This window comes from Botryllus schlosseri, chromosome 11 (assembly GCF_051294905.1).
Source record: "Botryllus schlosseri isolate E-star chromosome 11, Bs_hap1, whole genome shotgun sequence".
Classification (NCBI taxonomy): Eukaryota; Metazoa; Chordata; class Ascidiacea; order Stolidobranchia; family Styelidae; genus Botryllus; species Botryllus schlosseri.
In genome coordinates, this window is record NC_137246.1 from 27,257,563 (window position 1) to 27,278,114 (window position 20,552).

At 39.1% G+C, this 20,552-nt stretch overlaps 3 protein-coding genes across 3 annotated transcripts in view; 1 reads left to right on the plus strand and 2 right to left on the minus strand.

Moving 5' to 3' along the window:
- Window positions 1-20,552, plus strand: part of LOC145449724 (atlastin-2-like) — a 214,325-nt gene that overhangs the window by 74,657 nt on the left and 119,116 nt on the right. The gene's annotated exons all lie outside the window — the stretch shown is intronic.
- Window positions 500-19,382, minus strand: LOC145450358 (phosphoribosylformylglycinamidine synthase-like). The gene is made up of 27 exons (XM_080328869.1): window positions 19,270-19,382; window positions 18,202-18,338; window positions 18,044-18,145; window positions 17,265-17,438; window positions 16,877-16,970; window positions 16,577-16,704; window positions 15,608-15,832; window positions 14,579-14,719; window positions 13,597-13,760; window positions 13,280-13,423; window positions 11,931-12,158; window positions 11,375-11,487; window positions 10,824-10,974; window positions 10,078-10,235; window positions 9,743-9,817; window positions 9,270-9,396; window positions 8,360-8,509; window positions 7,807-7,922; window positions 7,140-7,287; window positions 6,654-6,856; window positions 5,272-5,427; window positions 4,558-4,762; window positions 2,880-3,080; window positions 2,088-2,238; window positions 1,855-2,009; window positions 1,398-1,529; window positions 500-872 (listed from the first exon to the last, which is right to left on the minus strand). Exons 2-27 carry the CDS (start codon window positions 18,333-18,335, stop codon window positions 679-681), a joined length of 3,969 nt encoding a protein of 1,322 aa, XP_080184995.1. The 5' UTR covers window positions 18,336-18,338; window positions 19,270-19,382; the 3' UTR covers window positions 500-678.
- Window positions 5,912-20,552, minus strand: part of LOC145450343 (condensin complex subunit 1-like) — a 65,612-nt gene continuing 50,971 nt past the window's right edge. Inside the window, exon 2 of the transcript XR_013918477.1 lies at window positions 5,912-6,271. The gene's annotated coding sequence lies outside the window, so the exon portion shown is untranslated. The remainder of the gene's footprint in view (window positions 6,272-20,552) is intronic.

The window sequence follows — 20,552 nt, forward strand, 5'->3', positions numbered from 1 at the left end:
ATTCGGACATGTGCCGGAAGAGTTATCAACAATGACTAGAAAAACATTCTGCTGTTGCACGGAGCTAGACCATTCAAATATAAATACAAGCAGATTCTACCGAATAAATTCTAGTCATAGCTCGAGATTACTGGACCACGATTTGATATATCGACCTCGCCTTTCGTCACATGCCACCTCATTTTATCGCTTATCCGTTTTATTTTCTTCTTTTACTTTTCATTCTGCGTGCATGCCTCATCTTTACATCGATTAGGCCCAAGTGGGTGTCTTATTATAAAGACATCTTTCCAGTCTTGCGTAGTTTTGAAGTGAAGAAATTATTATGAAACTGATACAGATCCTGTGGAATTTAGGTCTGAACATTATTTTCTACTCATCTTTTCAGCACAAACTGCTAGTTCCTCGCCTACTATGTAATACATTTTCACCTCATTGTAATGTAATTCTCTGGTACCCAAAACTCAACGCTACAAACCAGACATTTGCGACCAACTAGTTGCATTTCAAATGTTTTATTTTTGCCTCGTTCCATGTGTGTACTATGATGAATGGATCAGCTTGTAGTAAACATAGGAAAATTCATTTCAAAGGCAACACAATGGCGAATGATGTGCAATCGTGACACAGTGGCTGATGATTTAGGAGGCAGTGATAGGCGTTTGCATACGACACAAATTACAAATCTACGCAGTTGATATTTTCGCTGCACCATTTATACGCGTTATGAAATATTCTATTCCACGGAGATTCCTTGATTTTTCCCGCCCAGTGTTGAGGCACCCACGGAAAATTCCACAGTTGCAAGCTACGTTCAGGATGCGGCATCATAGCCAAGTGTCTACCGTTAGGAGAGCAGAGTCCAGCCACACCTAAATGAAAATATGCTCGTGAGAAACAGTTGGTGTGCAATAATATTCTTAGAGCCAGCAGATGTAAATAAGTATTGGTAATTTGTAATTACTAGAACTGCCCTGCTTTGGTGATGGGGATCGTAAAATATTTATTATAATTAGAGACCGACTGAGTATCGGTTAGCCGATATCACACTTTAAAAGAAATATCGGCATCGGCCATTAAAGATAAAAAATATTGGCAATTTTTCGTGTCGTCTCAGCACGTTAGTGGGGAGGCAAAGAAATATAATCTGCGACTGCCAGACTGGGAATATTGATCTATCCTTATGGCTTACATGTGTTCAGATGCAGCCTTTTTAGTATATTTCATGTCATTGTTCAAGCATATCAATGGCCGCAAAGCTATTCCAATAAATGCTCAGAAGCTTTGGTAATGTTGCCTTAAGCTTGATACCATAACTTTTGAATACCGGATGAATATGTCATGGTTATCTGTTTTTATCAATATCGGTTAGGCTCCAATCATTCCCATCCACATACCTTGTTGGGATCCGTTGGGATTCAGAGGATATTGCACGGTCGGTCTGCCTTCATTATCTACGTATCTCAGAGGAGCCAAACTTTTCTCGTTCAGACCATCCAGAACACTAGAGTTGCGGTAGGTGAACCGACCTGAACATTCAACAAACGCAGGTCATCAACTTTTCCAAATTACATTTGAAGACTGAATTCGCAAAAACTTGGATATTGAATCAAATTTCGTATTAGATAGAAATATCAAGTTCCGTTCATAATAAATAAGTGTTAATTCTCATAAGCACGAGAATGGCAAATGTCTGCACTCTTGAGCTTGGCTCGCTTCACACTATACATTTCTACGGTAGCAATTTTAGGAAAATCATAATTTAGATTAGAATTACATTACCGGTATATCGTGCTAATTAGTTTAATTATACAACTAGAATTAGATAGTTGCACAAGTCTTGTGCCTACTTACCCTCGCCGTGAGCTAACCAAACTCCAATTTGCGAGCCTTCCATGTCCTGAAGCATGATGCTGTTCGATTTTTGAATTTGTACTGTAACGAATCGGGATTCGAATCGACCAGACTTGTTGTGGTCCAAATAGCAGCTAAGTTCCGAAGAATTCTCACTGAAAATGCTCGCGTCAATTCCAATCCAGAGAAGATCGTTGACTATCTAGAATTATCTAATCTGGTCTAAGACTCACGGGGGAGTTGGTTCTGGATTTCCGACCCATCCCAGCAACGCCATTAACTGGCAACCATTGCACACACCGAATGAGAAGGTGTCTTCACGATTGTAGAAGTGATCGAGCTGTTTTCGGACTCCGTCGTTGAATTGGGAGCAGGCTGCCCACCCTAGACATAACAACTCATAGTTTTTGATCAGAGGCGGTCAGTGACAAGGTACTTTTACTATTCCCAAGTACTCAAGTAGGTTTTGTCCACTTGCGCCACATACTGAAGTAGCTTTATGTTTTCCTATTATTCGCACATCTACTTGTAGTTTTTAGATAAAACAACTTTTTACACTGTGGATTTTGTAAAGCAAAAAGTACTGAAATAGCCATCTCAGTAAGAGTATATTTGTAGATTCCTTAGTAATTTTAAGTTGGTCGCGAGAATTGATATTGCAAATTCGAAGAAAAGTAGCCACCACCAATCAACCGCCAAAAGCATGTGAACGCCCGACCAAATTTACTTTTTTAAACTACTTTTTACACCTTCCGTTTTCTACTTCCACTCGCTACTTTTACTTGTATGTGGCCTCATTAATTATTTTGAATTAGTCGCGAATATGGAACTTGCAATTTCAAATAGCAGCCACCACCGCATAATTCCCAAAAGTACATGAAAACCCGACCAGATCTACTTTTTAGACGTTCCGTTTTCTACTTCCACTCGAGTACAAATTTTAGCGTTACTTCTACTTCTTTTCCAAGAGTAGCATTTCTGATTCCTTTGACCATCTGATATTCAGTTATCAATGCTCCAATTACCTTTCGCCGACCCGAACACGTCTGCGTAGCTAAAGCCGCCAACGAACACAACGCCTCTGAAACGATCCAGCGTCATGTGGCCGTTCAGCAAATCTTGCATAGTGACGTCCCACGCTTCGAATCCCGCTTTGGTGAAGCCGGCGCACATTTCACGGTCCGAATTACTGCCTTCTTCACGAAGAATCGCCACTTTGATGTCAGCTGGATGTTTAGATCGAGAAATCAGGATTAGGGCTTGGAAGCACAGCTATTTGATGGTAAGAAAGGATTTGTGCATATACCAATAACAAGAAATGTGACCGTTAAACATTCTACGATTGCAAGATATCCAATGATCCATAAATTGATTCGCCATTCCATCAGGTGAGACCAAGATCTGGGAATCAGACTAGTACAAACGAACAATCTAGCCTAGTTGGTTGAAAAGTTTAAAATTGAGTAGTTCTAGATCTAGTTCCGTTGTAGATCAACTAGTAACCACGTGTCGTCGTTTTACGTGAATCTCGATACCAGTGTTCTGTTGTGTGATGTTCTTGCATCCATTGCTAGCTCAGAGTCATCACCACTAACAGCGGTGTAACCAGGGGGGTTGAGGGTCGTAACCCATTCCATTTAAATCGCAAAACCCCGTCCTTTTGAAAGGCCGATTCTATCTCCACCATTTCTTAGCTCATTTACAATTCAGAAATTCGCATTATCAGTTATTAGCAGGGCGATTTTTTCCGACATGTCCAAAAAAGTCAAAACTTTTTGCAACCTGCAATACGTTTGTATCGTAGATGTTTGCACTGTCAGTGAACTTATCATTTGACATTTTACAGCTTGTAGCCTACTTTATAGGTCTACCGTTGTAAACGGCCCATTGTCTGCTCATTGTGAATCATAAACATTCAGATGAAACAAGTAGGTTGACTTGGTGTTATGCTCAACGCACCACAATATCCCAACTGAAGCAAGACTTCGTGAGCATTGCGTGGTTCTTATATCAAGAAGCGCATGATGAAAAATCGTGATGTAGACACCATTGTCAGAATGAAGCAACACGGTTTGTCACCAGCAGTGCACGCACAACTTCAGTGTTGTCAGCCAACAACTGCTGCTGTTGATCGTTCTTTCTCCATTCTGGCAAGCTACTAAGTAAGGACAGACACTTTCTACCCAATAATGTAGAAAAGTATCTTTCGTTGTACTACAAATTTTTTTAATTATTCCTACCATAATGCATACTATAAATGCTGGAATTCTTCATAGGGTCAGATTTCGGTAAAATAAAGTTTTTTCATGTAAAAATGTGTCAATTTTTTAGGCAAAAAAGTTTTTTTCAGGCCTAACTACTTCGTAAGGACAGACAGTTCCAACCAGAAAAAAAATAAGTAGTACTATTCTAACATTATGTGGGAAAACACCTAATTTGCATACATTTGGTCAAAATTATGATTTTTAGGATAAAAATGTCAAAATTTTTTGAAGTCAAAATGTTCTGTTTTTTAGGTTAACAAAAATCGCCCTGGTTATTATTAGTAAGTTGCGGATTTTTGAGTTGAAAAAGTTGAGTTGAGTTTTGAAAAACCAGCACTTTGTACAAATTTGCCGGAATACTAAATGATGTTTCTACTATAAAATTGAAACATTGTATCAATGGAGTACATAAATATAAAGCATACAAATCAAGGCATACTTCTCGGAATATCCAGCGATATCTTCTCGAAAGTTAGCCGATACGGGGGACGCGCTCGACACTCTTTCAGCCATTTTCGTTCCGCTTCCACGCATTCTCTATCGCACTGCAGAACTTCCAGCGCAAAGCTAGTGCTTTCCCAAACGTCTCTCAATTGAGAAACACTTTCGGTCAGAATTTCACGCCCATTTACAGAAACGGAGATCTGAAATTCAGATAACACAATTGCAGTTTAAAAGTGCACCAAGTTGAGTAGTAAAAGAATTTGAAGAGATTCTTAGAGGTACAGAACTTCAATATACAATTGAATAATTGTATAATATAATATATTCATATTGAAATAAACCCGAATATTTTGGGCTGACAAACTAGGTTGGCGTATTTTGATAAAGCAGACTCCAAGGCAAATAAATAATAGAATAAGCGACCCCTACCGGTGAATAGAATTTTCTGTTAAATGTTTGCCAATGCCAGAAGTCATGGCCACAGCTGTTCTGATTCAAGCTTCATTGAGCATAAGTCATCTGTTTTGACTCGATTATTCGACTTTTCGTGGTTGTGACATCATATTTTGTGATGCGTTTGTTGATATACAAAGTTATTCTAATCCTCTACTAGTTGCTGACGATTACCCCTACGAGTGTCAGCCGAAAATATTTGGGTTTATTTCAATATGAACATGGTATTCAGTGGTAGTAAAAGTGAAAAAAGTACCTCTGGGTCACTAGAGCTTTTCCCAATTCCCAACGCTTTAACACGAGAGTTTTGATATGTTTGGATTACTTCGTCGGGACACTCCGTCTCCAAGATCAATCCAAGTCTCTCGGAGAACAGCACACCGCATACGCTTTCATCAGTATTCATATCAACCTGAAAAGAAAACTTTGACATAGTAAAAACTGCGATACCAGTTCCACAATCCAATAAGAGAGCACACAGATGGGGCACCGCACTCTAAATATGATATGGTCTCAAGTGAAAGTTCAGGGTTAAGTGATACCACAGAGACTGATGAAATGCAATAGAACGAGTCATGAAAATGAGTCTTGAAATATAACTTTTTTTATCCTAAATTCACTGGCTATTCGACAGAACTGTTAGCTTCGCTATAGAGTCAGAAATTTGGCATTTAAAAATATAGTATCTATGATGCGGAATTCTTAAATTTCAATGTAGAACAGGGGTGGCCCGCGAGATTTGAAAGTAGAAGCAGAGATGGGTTTCATATGAGCAGCAATTGAACATGGGTCAGTCAACCCTATGGAACATACGACGACAGTTTTCGAACGGGGCGTCTTCGCCCATGCAGAGGCTGAGCGGTTTCAAAAAGGTTGGTGACCCCTGATCTAGAACAACCCACCGTGAATATTATCATTTGAAATCGCAAAAAACTTGAATACTTCGCTTCCACTGGTTGGAATCAATATTGTTATGCACTGTATTTTAGACATGGGATTGCCAGAAATAAATAACAAACCCTAACGTTGACTTTCCGAGAAGAATCGCTGCTGCCAAAAACTGATTCCCACCACAAACTTTAAATTGAGACCAGGGTTGTAACCAAGTCACAAGGTTCAGAGTCACAAGTTAATCTTACTTTTATAGTTTTGACTCGAGTCAAGTCGAGTTATTTTTAATTCGCCAAGTCCGATTCCAAGTCGGTGACTAGCGGGTCGAGTCCGAGTCATGGTATTATGACTCGAGTCCAAGACTGCTCACTTTCGAGTTTAAGTCTTGCTAAAACCACTTTTTATAACTGTTTGGTGATATCGAACGGCTCGCACTTAAAAAATACTCATTTTTCTCACTTTTAACAGTTTCTGGTCGCATTTTCAAGTATCAGTGCCGAAAGGCGAAATACCAACAGTGCAGTTTACTGTACTATTCTTCAATAAAAATTACAATAAAATGTCGCCCTTGGCCGTCTGAGACTCGAGGCATATGACTTGGTCCGAGTCATGTGCAATGACTCGAGTTCATTTCCGTTTCTAAGAAAATGACTCGAGTCAAGTCGAGTCATGACAACCCTGTTTAGACCACTTCATCTTCGCCCCTTCAAATTTACTCAATTTTCCGATTAAACTTTTCGCGCATACCTTGATACCGCAGTTTCCAGCAAAAGCCATTTCCAACAGGCTGGTTATGAGCCCTCCATCACTGACATCGTGCCCCGAAATCACTTTTCCATCCCTAATCAAATCTTGGGTTGTCTTCCAAGCGTTAACAAACAACTCCGGGTCATCCAAGTCTGGTATTTTGTCACCGATTTGACCGTACACCTGCGCCAGTGCACTTCCACCTGTCAGAGAAAGTGACATATATCTGGGTGATCTTGGGCCTTGGTGGTAGGCTATATATATTCAATTACACAATTGAATTATATATTCATATTGCAATTAATCTTTTCAGGGGTAATCCTCAGCAAGAATTAGAGAATTTGAAAGAACATAGGACTATTGATATGCAAAGTTTGTTTTTCAATCTCTGCAAGTTGCCGACGATTACCATTGACGAGTGTCACTCGAAAACACTATAGCATATTTCAATATGAAATATTTTTTTGAAACACACAAATGAATTACCTAAGTGACTGTTGCTGTTGCTCATAGGCACATAAACCAACGACGCCCCGTTGTTTGGACATTTCAAATCCGGCGTTATCTTTACAGCGACATCTGGGCATGGCGCGTACACCGACACAACCAGGGAACCCGGACACTTCACTGTATCCTAGAAAGAATGAAACATAAATTAAGGTGTCAATACAGTTTCATGATGTAGCTCAACATCACATGAACGATCATTTGGTATTATTGCCGTCGAAAAACTTGGATTTGAATAAAATAGTATTTACGGTGGGCACACCTAAAATAAATAATTAAAGAATTGGTCACCGTAAATACTATTTTATTGATAATCCAAATTTTTTGACGGCAATAACTCCGCTTCCGCTGGTTGGAATTGAACCAAATTGGGTGAACATCGTTTCTGCAGACACCTTAACACTTTCATGTGGTGAACAGAAAATTTTGAAATATATTTTTTATTTATTTTTATATAATAAATAGAAACTTTCTTCTCATGTAGCAATGCGGCTATCGGTTGGAATTGAACCAACTGTAGGCTTAAATTAGGTAACCTAACAATTTTATCAAGTAGCCAGTAGTGTGAGAAAAAAAGTCATTTTTGAACACCCGTCGTGTCCAGCCCTAGTGAGCGGGGCTCAACAACAGAGTAAAACAAACTTACATCGTCGACTCTGGCAGCCATGCTCAACGAATCTTTCCCACCGTCGACCGCTATGCCAAGTTTGCCCATGACATCGCACATAGCTTCACATGCAGTGTAAATCGCAGCGCCCTCACCTAGTCAGAAAGAAAAAAGCAGGTATTTACGAGCTATGGAACAGTAGATAAAAAAAGGAATGGTTCAGCGGCACAGAGTTTGATTAAAACTGCAACCCAAACGACATCACAGATCACACACAGCCCCATTATAGCAGCCAATATTTAAAAGACACACATCGATAGAATAGCTTCATAGCCATTTCTCTGCTTGGTCATAAAATAAACTAGAAAGGCTCCATTCGGGTACATGCAAGCTGTGAGAAAAACATCAACATTCCCAGAGTAACAACTTCACATTATATATAGCTCTCCGACTCCTAACCAACATGTTGTGATGGAATGAAAATTGATGAAAATTGTGCAATATCGACTCAACACTATTGGCAAACCGATATAATCAGTCGGGGTCAAACTATAGCGTCGCTAAACAATGTAAAATTTGAAAGGAAAAATACCCGGTAATTTAGCAGGCCACATCCAATTCCCGCTACATTTGACGTCTCTGATGTCGCTGACAGCCGCGAACACCAAATTAGTCATAGCTTCCCCGACCGTAAGCCTTGCTCCTGCACGCGGGTCAACTAGCATCTTGATCGGCTGTTCACCTGCAAACAGAGCGTTCAGTTTGATACGTCATTGAGCTTATACAGAGGTGGTCAAAGTTGTCATCGTTGGTACTCAAGTAGTAGTAGTAACACTATAAAGGCGGAGATCATAAAGTTGGATTATTGCTCAAGTAGATTATCGCGTTCATCAGGATTTAACAACCCACGATTAAGGAAACAGTTGATCGCAGGGGATAAAGTTTATTTTAATCTCAGGATTTAACAAACCGTAACAAACTATAGATAATAGTTATCCATAAAAACTGCGTACTCGCAAATATTTCCGATAATGACCGCGACTACCAGTAATGGCTTCACTAACCAATCAGACAATCAACGAATTGTAAGCTTGCAGAGCGATATATATATAACAAAAAAGTAAATTTGTTGAGGTGTCACATACTGTTAGCGGTTAATCCTAGGCGGCTATTTTGGATATTGCAAGATGCATCTTCACGATCAATGCAAAACAACTAATGGCACTATAAATTGGCACAATTTTCTAAAACATATTCAGTTACCGCGATACAGGGGCTTTTATCAGTCAGTTGCCATGACAATTTCACTCTTAACATGATCGCAATTGCTTTCTACTTCACAAAATGTAAAATGTATGCAGTTTTTCCAAAAAATATGATACATAGAAGCGGAAGTACATAATCACTTGAGTAAATGGCGTAGGCTAAGCAGACAAAACCTATTCAAGCACCCCGTAAAAATAGAAGTACGTCATTACTGCCCATCTCTGGTTTTGACTCACCGATAGCAGTCGCCGATCCGTGACACGAAAAATGGGAGAGAGCAGTGACAGCCATGTCGGCCAATGGCGTGTGTAACGGGCCAACGCACTGCTGCTGGGCTATCAGACCAGTCACGCATCTGTCGACCTGACACAAAAAATAAAGTCGTCAAGCAACATTCACCTTCGTTGAGTCGGATATTCTGAGAAGTTGATACAGTCTCTTGGTACATAACTTCAATATACAATTGAATAATATAAATTCATATTGAAATAAACCAGAGTATATTTTCGGCCGACACTCGAAGAGCTTTGTACAACAACAATCGTACCAATACTAGTTGCTGACGATTACCCCTGTCGAGTGTCAGCCGAAAATATTCGGGTTTATTTCAATATCAATATATTATTCAAGTGTATATTGAAGTCGTTACATTTACTACATCTAATGACTCGCACATCGCGGGTAGACAAACACGTCAATTCACAGATACCTTGTTAGTGAGAAATCTTTTACTGCCGACGGAGGGAAGTTTTAATACTTGCATAATCATCTCTCGGACAGGGACCTGATAACATAAATGACATTCATGAGCACAGAAATTTGATTTCACGGTAACTAACGCAGAATTTGGACAACGAAAGAAAATTTTCAGCTTTTTCAAATTATATTAGAATTAGAATTTTAGATCATTTTTTTCCAAACTAGGTTAGAACCAAAATTACTGATTAGAATGAGATTACCAGATATTCACTGAAATTGTCTAATTGGGCGGCTGGAATTGCCTAGTTTTCCAAGCCTGGCATATAGAGGATGGAATTTACTAACGTCAGGCATTCGAAACGGTTCCAGATTACTTTCGCTTGTCGTTAAATCATATTCTTTTGGTTTCATCTTGCCAAGCACGTGAGCCAGCTCTAGATCGACTGGGTGACGTACGGATGTCGTCTTTCTTCTTTTTATCGGGGAATCGCCATTTCCATGACCTGAATCGTAGAGATCAAAATTCCATACGAAACATGAGAAAGAGCAGTACAGGTATGGCAACTGGAAAATCACTATCAATCAACTAACAGGTTGTGACGAGATTTCCTGAAGAATCAATCCAAAAAGTGACTTAAGTCGAGTCCAGTCACTTTTCATAATTAAGTAATTAAGTCGAGTCATTAAATTCTTGGATTATCCTTGATTGGTCGATAATCCCAGAATTATCATCGAAAAATTCCAGTAACTCTGCTTCTACTGGTTGGAATTGAGTCAAATTTGTTTTCCATCGCGTTTGAAGACAGCTCAACAATTTCATGGGGTTGACAGAATCATTTGAAAAAGAAAATTTTGGCATTTTTTAGTAAATTCAAAACTTTTTAAACTGTAAGAAATACGCGATTAGCGGTCGGAATGAATTTAAATTCGGTGTGCGTCGTTTTTTTAGGGCAACCTAACGAGTTAATTACCTGGCCAGCAAGATTCGGGAAAATTTTCTTTTTTTTGAACAGCCTTAATGCATATATATGAATCACAAGGTTTGTGGTTCCAATTTTTACAGTCACACAACCTTTCAATCTACAACTCACCGTTTTTGAGCAAAGCATCGGCTTGCTCCGTCAACACGATTTTCCCGTCTCCGGTCAAACTGCCCACGACATCGAGATTGGACCTCTCTCGCTCACAAATCCTCTTCACCTTGTCCACGTTCTCTCTTTTCAACAGAACAGCGTCCGACTCCTGCAGGAGAGAATGCATTCGCACATCAGCAACCAATTCGGCATTACAAATCAAGTAATTCCAATTGTGATGTAGTTTGGAGAAGAGAAGTTATGATTATAATTCCAATCCAATTTGTAAAAGCTAAAAATATCTAACTCTGTGCTATTTGCCACGATATGAAATTGCTTCCTGAAAATGTTACGGGAGTACTGTGTCTCGCGAAACGAGTCAATCTGAGTCCACAAACTCTGATTTGATAAGAATTGTATTTCTTTCTAATTTGGAATTTGGTTCCATTCCTACAAAGTTTCGCAAATTCAGTAATTCTAATTCTGATTTAGTTTGAAAAAAATGGTGTAGCCATAATTCAAATTCTAATCTAATTTGGAAGAGGGTCATGATTTTGAAATTCACATGCCTGATACTCCGCTACCCACAGTTCCAAAGTGGTGACCGCGCTGTCGCCTTTTGTGAATGCGTTTGCGTCGATGACAGCCCCGGCCGGTTCCACAATCTCTTTCAGAACATTGCCTAAAAACAGAGTCACACCACTAGAAAGTTTCCAAGTTTATCATCAGGATTACAGCTACACAGTCGCTACATAGTTTTTTGTCAAATTAGATTAAAATAGAATTACAGAATTCGCAAAAACTCAGAAATTAGTAAGAATACATCATCAACAAGTTCAGCTCATATCAAATCAGACTAGAATTATCTAGTCTGCCAGAAAGGATGACATCATACAATTATTATCACACAACTCATGTTCAAATCGAAATCACAACATCTCAAAACGAAACCCCTTAGTAAAGAGTGAAACCAGGCAAAACCTAATCAAGTAATCAAAAAAGTAGAAGTTTTCGTCACTCACCAAATTTGGTACTATTTTACAATTTTTCGTATCGATCGGTTGCATACCGAATACAAAGTATTCAATTTCAATCATTCAAGAAAAATGAAGCCACGATACAAACCGTTTCCGCCGGCTCCTTGATCGTGAATGCTCAGAATTGGATTGTCGTCGCCCATTTCGATACAGCTCCTGATCACCCTGTTGAGCTTCTGCTGCATTTGCGCGTCTCCGCGTTGCACCGCGTTAAAATCTCGATCTTGGGTGTTGTCTCCTTGCACGAGAGAGGACGCGGCGCCGCCTCCGACACCGATCGAATAGACGGGCCCGCCGATCTTTCCAACAACCAAATCTGAAACACAATGTATAAGCTGCTAGTGTCCTAAAAGCAGAGGGCTCGGCAATGAACTACGGCTACTTTTTTGAGTTAATAGGTTTTGCCGACTTACACTCAGACTTGACAGTATTTTTAGGAGAAACTACTGACTTTACACACTTTGGATTTAAAGAGATTCTTGGAGGTACAGAACTTTAATATACAATTGAATAGTATATTCATATTGAAATGAACCCAAATATTTTCGGCTGACACTCGTCAGGGGTCATCGTCAGCAACTAGTAGAGAATTGGAAAGAACATCGCATATCAACAATCGTATCGCAAAATATGACGTCACCAGCATGAAATTTCGAATGAGAGAGCGTTCAATGCACTATTCCCCGGTGGTACACAAACTTCTTCTGTTGACAGAGTTTGGGCTGGTGTATTTTGATAAAAGTCGACTCCAAGGCACGCAAATGGAAGTGTGAACGACCCCTCCCAACGACGCGGAATCTGTCGTCTCGATAATTATTCGCACAAATCAGATTATCTACCAGATGTTTGCCAATAGCAGAATTAATGACATATGATCGGTCAGCATCAAGCTTTGGATTTAAAAAAATATAAAGTAGTTTCAAGGTATGTTTACCAGAGTTGTAATGACTCGAGACTAGACGATTTATTGGCGACTCAAGTAATTTTTCCAATGCGTAGAATGACTCGACTCGAGTCGATTTTTTCATTGACTCGGCTTGTACTCGAGTCATTGTGCGTGACTCGAACCAAGTCATAGGACTCGAGACTAGGCCGACCAAGACATGCATTTCATTGTAACTTCGAAGAATAGTAAAAGTTGACACATAATTAGTATTTCATTTATCAGTCCTGATACTTGGAAAATAGGGCTAGAAACTGTTAGGACTGAGGAAAAATTATGATATTATGAATGCCACCCATTCTATATCACAGGACCAGTTGAAAAAAGTGGGTTGAACGGGATTGAACTGAAAACTGAACAGTGAACATAATGACTCGGACTCTACTCACTTACTCGGACTCGACTCGGTGGCGAACTGAAAATGACTCGACTTAACTCGAGTCAAAACTATAAAGTCACTGTCAACGTTAACTGCTACAACGACGCATTCTCACCGGTCACATCCGTCACAGACTCCAAATCTATTTTCCCGACATGATTGTCCTCGATCGCACCCACACCAGCGCTGAACATGATTGGCTTCAACCATTCTCGGCGTTCTCCATCTCCCATCTTCATTCCAAAAGATCGGAAGAAACCTGTCAGGAATATACGTTTATTTTTCCCCCGACGAGTACAATCATACAAAAACAGCGTTTGGATTTCCAGTAAAAATTGTGTTGACAGAGCCAACCGACATCCCTGTACAGTTTTAGAACAAACAATTTCGAACTTTTAAATCTAGGCTGAAACCTGGCCAACTTCTGCGTACCTGTTATGAGGGGCTCTCCGAATTTATTTCCGTAATCACTCGCGCCGTCACTGGCTTCGATGATAATTCTCGAAGCGGTAGCGAGATTTGTCGGCACCTTCCATTCTCCGCCGTCTTCCCACGACAACGGATGATGCGGCAAATTGAGATTGCCGACGCAGTAGCTGACGGAAGAATTGCAAAAGTTTTCAAATCACGGCATGTTCAAATCAGATAGGTATTGAGAATTCAGCAATTCTAACTCTAGTCTCAATTTGGTAAGAACTGTGTAGCAATAATTCTAATTCTAGTCTAATTTGGAAAGAACAGTGTAGCTCTAATTCTAATTCTAGTGGCAATTTGGAAAGAACTGTGTAGCTCTAATTCTAATTCTAGTCTCAATTTGGTAAGAACTGTGTAGCAATAATTCTAATTCTAGTCTCAATTTGGAAAGAACTGTGTAGCTATAATTCTAATTCTAGTCTCAATTTGGAAAGAACTGTGTAGCTCTAATTCTAATTCTAGTCTCAATTTGGAAAGAACTGTGTAGCTATAATTCTAATTCTAGTCTCCATTCGGAAGGAACTGTGTAGCTATAATTTTAATTCTAGTCTCAATTTGGAAAGAACTGTGTAGCTTTAATTCTAATTCTAGTGTCAATTTGGAAAGAACTGTGTAGCTATAATTCTAATTCTAGTCTCAATTTGGAAAGAACGTGTAGCTATAATTCTAATTCTAGTCTCAATTTGGAAAGAACTGTGTAGCTATAATTCTAATTCTAGTCTCAATTTGGAAAGAACGTGTAGCTATAATTCTAATTCTAGTCTCAATTTGGAATTGAACTGTGTAGCTATAATTCTAATTTTAGTGGCAATTTGGAAAGAACTGTGTAGCTATAATTCTAAATCTAATCCCATTTGGAAAAGCGGAAACTTTCTAGATGTAAACTCTGTTTTCAAGGCCTTTCACCATGTCCTCATATAAATAGAAAAGCATTATTCACCCAGCAGTTCCAGCGACGACATGAGACCCACGACCTGCAGCATGCTGGTCTCTTTGACGGCCCCCTGTGCCAGTTGTAGCCCCGGGAAACGGCGCCACGCCAGTGGGAAAGTTGTGGGTTTCGGCAGTCAAGGTAATGTGCCTGAAAAAAAATTCAACACGTTGTGTAATGTGCCTGAAAAATAATTGTCTCGAAAAAGCTTCTAAAATGGCACGATATCAACACGTTTGATGTCTGCATTCTACGAACAGTTTCAATTGTCATGGCAGGGAATACAAACCGTGCATAATTGACACGCGACAGGAAATTCATCAAAATGTTACACAATACATTGACCTAGATGAGGTTTCGGTATTACTAAAAGCTGATAGACCACATCCCATTTTACCAAAGTGGCAAGCACAAAAATATTTCAAGAGATAAGAAAATATAGAAAATATTGATATCATCTTTTTCCATGCCATAACTTGTGATTTCAAAATTCTAAAAAAATCGTCATAGTTTGGCTAGATACGATATTTGCTGTGTCACATCACATACTCAATTTCGTTCTTTTTACCGACAATCATCAAGTGCGTTTGATTTTCTCACTGTTGAAATCCATTGATTCCTGCATATTGTCATTCACAAATCTATCTTTAAAAATGTGGGGGAAAAAAGAAAGATCAATCGTCTAGGTTGGGTGCTTCAGAAAGAATGGTAGAATTATGGAAGCAAACCTGTAGGTGTTGTTTGTAGTGTGCATATGACAGCATAGAAAATTGTTGCATCCAAAGTACATGCATTTGACAACGCGTTATGGGTTTGCCATTGAGCCCCCAACAAAACTTGTAGAAAAAGATGAAATGGAATTGGGAGTAGCAGCATCTTCTACAGCAAACTCATTAGAAATGTCCCTGACCATTTACTGTAGCATGCCTGATACTTTCATAAGACATACAAGATCAAAATTATTTGCCAGCCAGTAAATTTTGTGATACGCGGGCGCACTGCACCACAAATGTTCCCCGATACTGCATTAAACCTTACCGATCGACTTTTTTCACATGCATCGGACACGGAATGCCAGGCTCTGTAGGTACAATCGTTTCGACTTGGTATCCTTTGATGGAGCTGCTGTTGTCACGAAACGCGATGACGTTGTTCTTATTGCTATTATGTCGAGTATCTTTCACTAGTTGGAACATCGTCTTCGACTTCAACTCTCCGTCGATCGTCATTATACCGTTGAAATACCAATGACGACTGTGCTCGCTAAAGAGATCGATTATATCAAGTTTATATACTGTAAAAACCTATTGAAATACGATAAGAATTAAAAACATAGCAAGTTTTTTCCAAATTACATTAGATTTACTATTTCTAAATTCGCATGAACTTGGGAATTTAATTTAGGTCAGCATTAGAAATACAACAAAAATCAAGTTTATAGCCAAGCAAATCAGAGCTTATCCTCGATTGCTTCACACGATAGAGTTCTCCTGTAGAATTTTCAGGAAATACAGGAATCATGTTAGACTTAAAATCAAGAGTATAAAAACATTTCACTAATTAGATTAGAATTACATTACCGTCATTTCATTCAATATTATTCCAATTAGATGGCAAAAATCATCTATTCACCAACAGACAGCAAGCTGCATCTTACAATACTTTTTTTATTGTGTCTCAAACATAGGTGGCCACTAATCGAATAATTCTACTTTTTCGGAGTGCTAAAGTAGGTTTTCGCTACTCGCATAAGATTTCAAACTGCATCTGCTTCTCCTTAACAGTTATCAGTATTTCGGGAAAAGTACCCCTAAAATGCTCATTTATTCAATCAACTGGAAATTACTTCTACATGCAGCTTTCAGACTTTCTTTTCCGCTTTCACTTGTAATTTTACATGTCTTGGAAATTGCTACTTCTACTTGCAATTGCATTGAAATTTACATTATTTCTACTTGAGTACTAATGATAACTACTTTGACCAGTTATGGTTTTAAGGTGACATACCTGTTGGACTGCGCCAGGTCGAAGCATTCCACCGATGTAGGATTTTTCTTCAATTTCTCTTTGAACAATTCTGTGTATAGCTTGATATCGTGTTCGTCCATTGCTAGACCCAATTCGTTGTTCGCTTTCTGTGATCAAAAAGTTAAGAATCAAAAGAGAAGATTAAAATATCAAAAAATTTCAAGAAATATACAAAGAAATGTTGCTAGAACAATTAGGACAATCACAGCATTCTGTTATTCACATTCAGATCAAGCTAATTTGAAACTATTTCAAAATATTTCAGAGAAAAAATCTCACAATCAAAGCAGCCTCGCCTTTACTCAAGACATCTATTTCGTTCCACGACAGTCGCTTTTGGATCATCTCAAAGCTTTCCAACGGCGAGAAGTATCTAAAAATAAGCAGTAGAGAAAGTTGAAATTTTATCCATTAAGGGATTTCTGGCCTGAAGTAGATCGGGAATGCAAACTGTCGATAAATCCATGGGGTTTTCAGAACATTTGGTATTTCGGCATATTCAAAATGATAAACTCGGAGCGAAAAATATTTGGAGAAAGGGTTGGAGTCAATTTCCACATATAAGCAGGTTCCAGATGACTTTCAGCCGGAGACTAAAGGGCTCGAAGTCAAGTTGATTGCTGTAATTGTAAAATAAGCCCACAGTCGATAAGTGATAGATACGCACTGCATCTGTGTCATCGGATCATGAAGCATATCCAGGATTCTCCCTTCATCCTTTGGGCTCAAACTTCCCTCGTACAGATATCTTGTCGACTTCTCTATTCGCGTCACCATGTCCAGGCCGGCATAGCGACAAATCGACACGGCATTTGTAGAAAACGGGGTGCAAAACGACAGTCTGGAAATGAAATGATAATCCAGATAAATACCAACACCATGATTGCTCAATGCTCATTGAGTCACAGATACGAGAAGTTTTACAAGCAGATGTGGGGTATTACTTACATCGAAACTTATCCATTATGCAAAAAACTGTCGCTACGGAAAATGATTATTACGGTATTATAATTAGAGAATTATTAATATAATTCGAGTAGAGAATGAAACACTATGATGAAACATTTATAAAGTTTTAAGAAGTAGGCTACCTTTTATGCTACCACAAAGACTATAATGCCATGTTCTACATCACATGTAAGATAATTTGGCATTTTTCTCCCATACTTATTTTATTGCACTTGGTTTCAAGGCTCCCACATTGAAATATACTATCAAAATTATAACTTTCATTGATAGATCACCTCTTAGTGGCAAGAAGCGTGTCATTTCAGTAGGTTACTCGGAAAAATCATCTCTTAATACAATACTCAAATCATTGCGTCAATTCCCAATTACATAAAATTGGCGACGAGATTTCATAACAGTGTCACAGATACTCTTCAATAGAATGCAGAAATTTTATCAAAAAATAATTAGCATCAGTCCACTAGCCAGCATACACACCTTGGCCCAATCTCAATGACATGATTGTCATTCAAGAGAAGTTGGGTCGACGACCTAAGCTTGTGTCCGCCAAACGGCTTTTCGATAATCCATCGCAAAATCCTAAAAAGCAGACCCGGATGAGGCAAGTGTCAGAACACAATGCGGAAGTTAGTTACTTGACTTGTTCATCCGTTAGTTTCCGTGACGAGTCAATGTAATAACATGACTCTAGATCCAGTAGCTTTGCCCCTTGCTTTCCAACTGCTTCATCGGTACGATTGTCAGACACATAGTATTTCAAAAGCACCATGATCTGTAACACAAATAAATATTGTTAATATGGGTTATGCTTGAATGGAAAATTGTAGGTAAAAATCACATCAGCAAAGCAAGCAACTAAAGAAACATCATGTCCGATTTCCATTACTAATGGAAGGTGCTTCTCTCATGCAGTGACTTCTAAAGCTGGCTGTGAGTAGGCCTACATGTTAGATAGATTGAGTAATGGCATGCCAATTTATTGCCGCTCTCTCATTGGGTGCGATACCAAACAGAAAAATATATTTGACAATTAGCAGTATGGTGTTATTATGTTGTCACCAAGTCACAAGGCTTCGAGTTCCAAGTGAATCAAACCTAAAGTTTTGACTCGAGTCAAGTCAGGTCATTTTCAACCCACCACCGAGTCAAGTCCGAGTCCAAGTTAGGTAGCAATGGGTCGAGTACGAGTTCTGTTCCAGTCATAGTGATCACAGTTCATTATCAAGTTCAAGTAAGGTTCAACTCACTGTTTCTAAACTCTTGTGTGGTATCTCAAGCCTCGTATTCATAATATACTTTTTTAACGTTTAGCATATTTATTTGAACATATGAAAGACAGTTTCTGGGCCTATTTTTCAAGTATTGGCCAGTCAGAAAGGAATGTCTTGAGTCACGTGCAATGACTCGAGTGCAAGCAAGTCGAGTCAATACACAAAGTGACTTTAAATCGAGTCAAGTCATTTTCAACAAAATGACCAAGTCCCAGTAGAGTCAACGAAAAATTGAGACTCGGATCCGACTCTAGTCATCATAGCCCCTACAACCCGGTCTGAGCAATACCCTATAAGCAGGAATAAGTTCGTACATGTAATGCTCTAAATTTATACCATAATATGACAATATATCGATAATTCATATCATTTACAAATAATGTTGCAGTTCCCGCCTAGTAGAACGAAAACATGAGAACTGAAGAGGCTCACCGCTTGCAAAACACCGCAGACGGATTGACGTTGATTGCAGCAGAGTCCGCAGCAAATGAGGCTGCTACTTCAAATGACCGCCAAACGTGAATTTGGATTTCGATTCGGATTTGGATTATTTCTGGATTTGTAAAATTGAACAAGCTGCGCTTTCGTCAATTCTAGCATCTAGGCTAGGGCAAAGTCACTCAACTCATAGTTGAGTGACTTTGGGCTAGGGTTGCCATATTTTAGTTGATCAAATTCCGGACGCTCTTCAGCGCCCACTAGCGGATTTCAAAATGAGTTATGATCACATTGTCGATCAATATGACGTCACACCAGCAAAGCTTTGTCCATCGAACTGGTCATGGTCAGTTTTCCATGATGTGGTTGTGTGTTGTAGCCTAAGTTGTAACCAGGGCCGAAGTCACATTTTATCATCATCATCATTGGTTTATTAGCAATTTTATCAGTTCAATACACCACAAAATGCGATACAATGAAAAGACAGGCCCTCTTCCGCACAAATAAGCACTGATTTTAGGCCCACCGTAGCGTAATCAATGCAACTTCTGTGGGCTTACTATATGCATCTGGTCGTTAAATGATTTGAATGAAATATGTCAATAATATTGGTTCTTCCATATTATACTATATAATTTTGATCCTCTCTCCGCCCACGTGATCAGAGTTAGCGGTAGAGCTGATGGAGGATGATGAATTCGAAAATGCAAGGAGCGTAATTGTACATCGTTAAGTCATGTTCATGTCACACCGATAAGATTATTTATCAGCCTATTGCCGGTGCCGACTGCACCACTGAGCTATATAAACACAACGCATCCGTTGGTTTCCAACCTTTTATGGTCGTGACTCCATCTCCAATTTGCCGTTGCCCAGCTCCAAATTTGCTAAGCTGATCACTAATTAAAGGTCGGCACATTTGCATAGACTTAATCACGGCATATTTTGGAAGCTGATTACGTTCAACATCTTCGCGAATAACGGCAAACTACCCCAGGTTTAGAGCCTGTATATTTGAATGAAGCATCCAAATGGCCTAAACCGACTTTATGAATATACCGTTATCTTGTAATTGCGATAAGAGTTATACCTATATGTCTGCAAATGAATACTATTTTTATTGTTTTTGATCGCAGTTTTTGCGAGGGTGGTAGTCCCCATATTAATACCAATATATGTGATGCTAAATCGTGCGCATCGCGAAGAAAAATTTCATGTAGGTAGCACAAATCTGCCCAAAATAATATTGTTTATCTTGATTTACGAAAAAATTATGA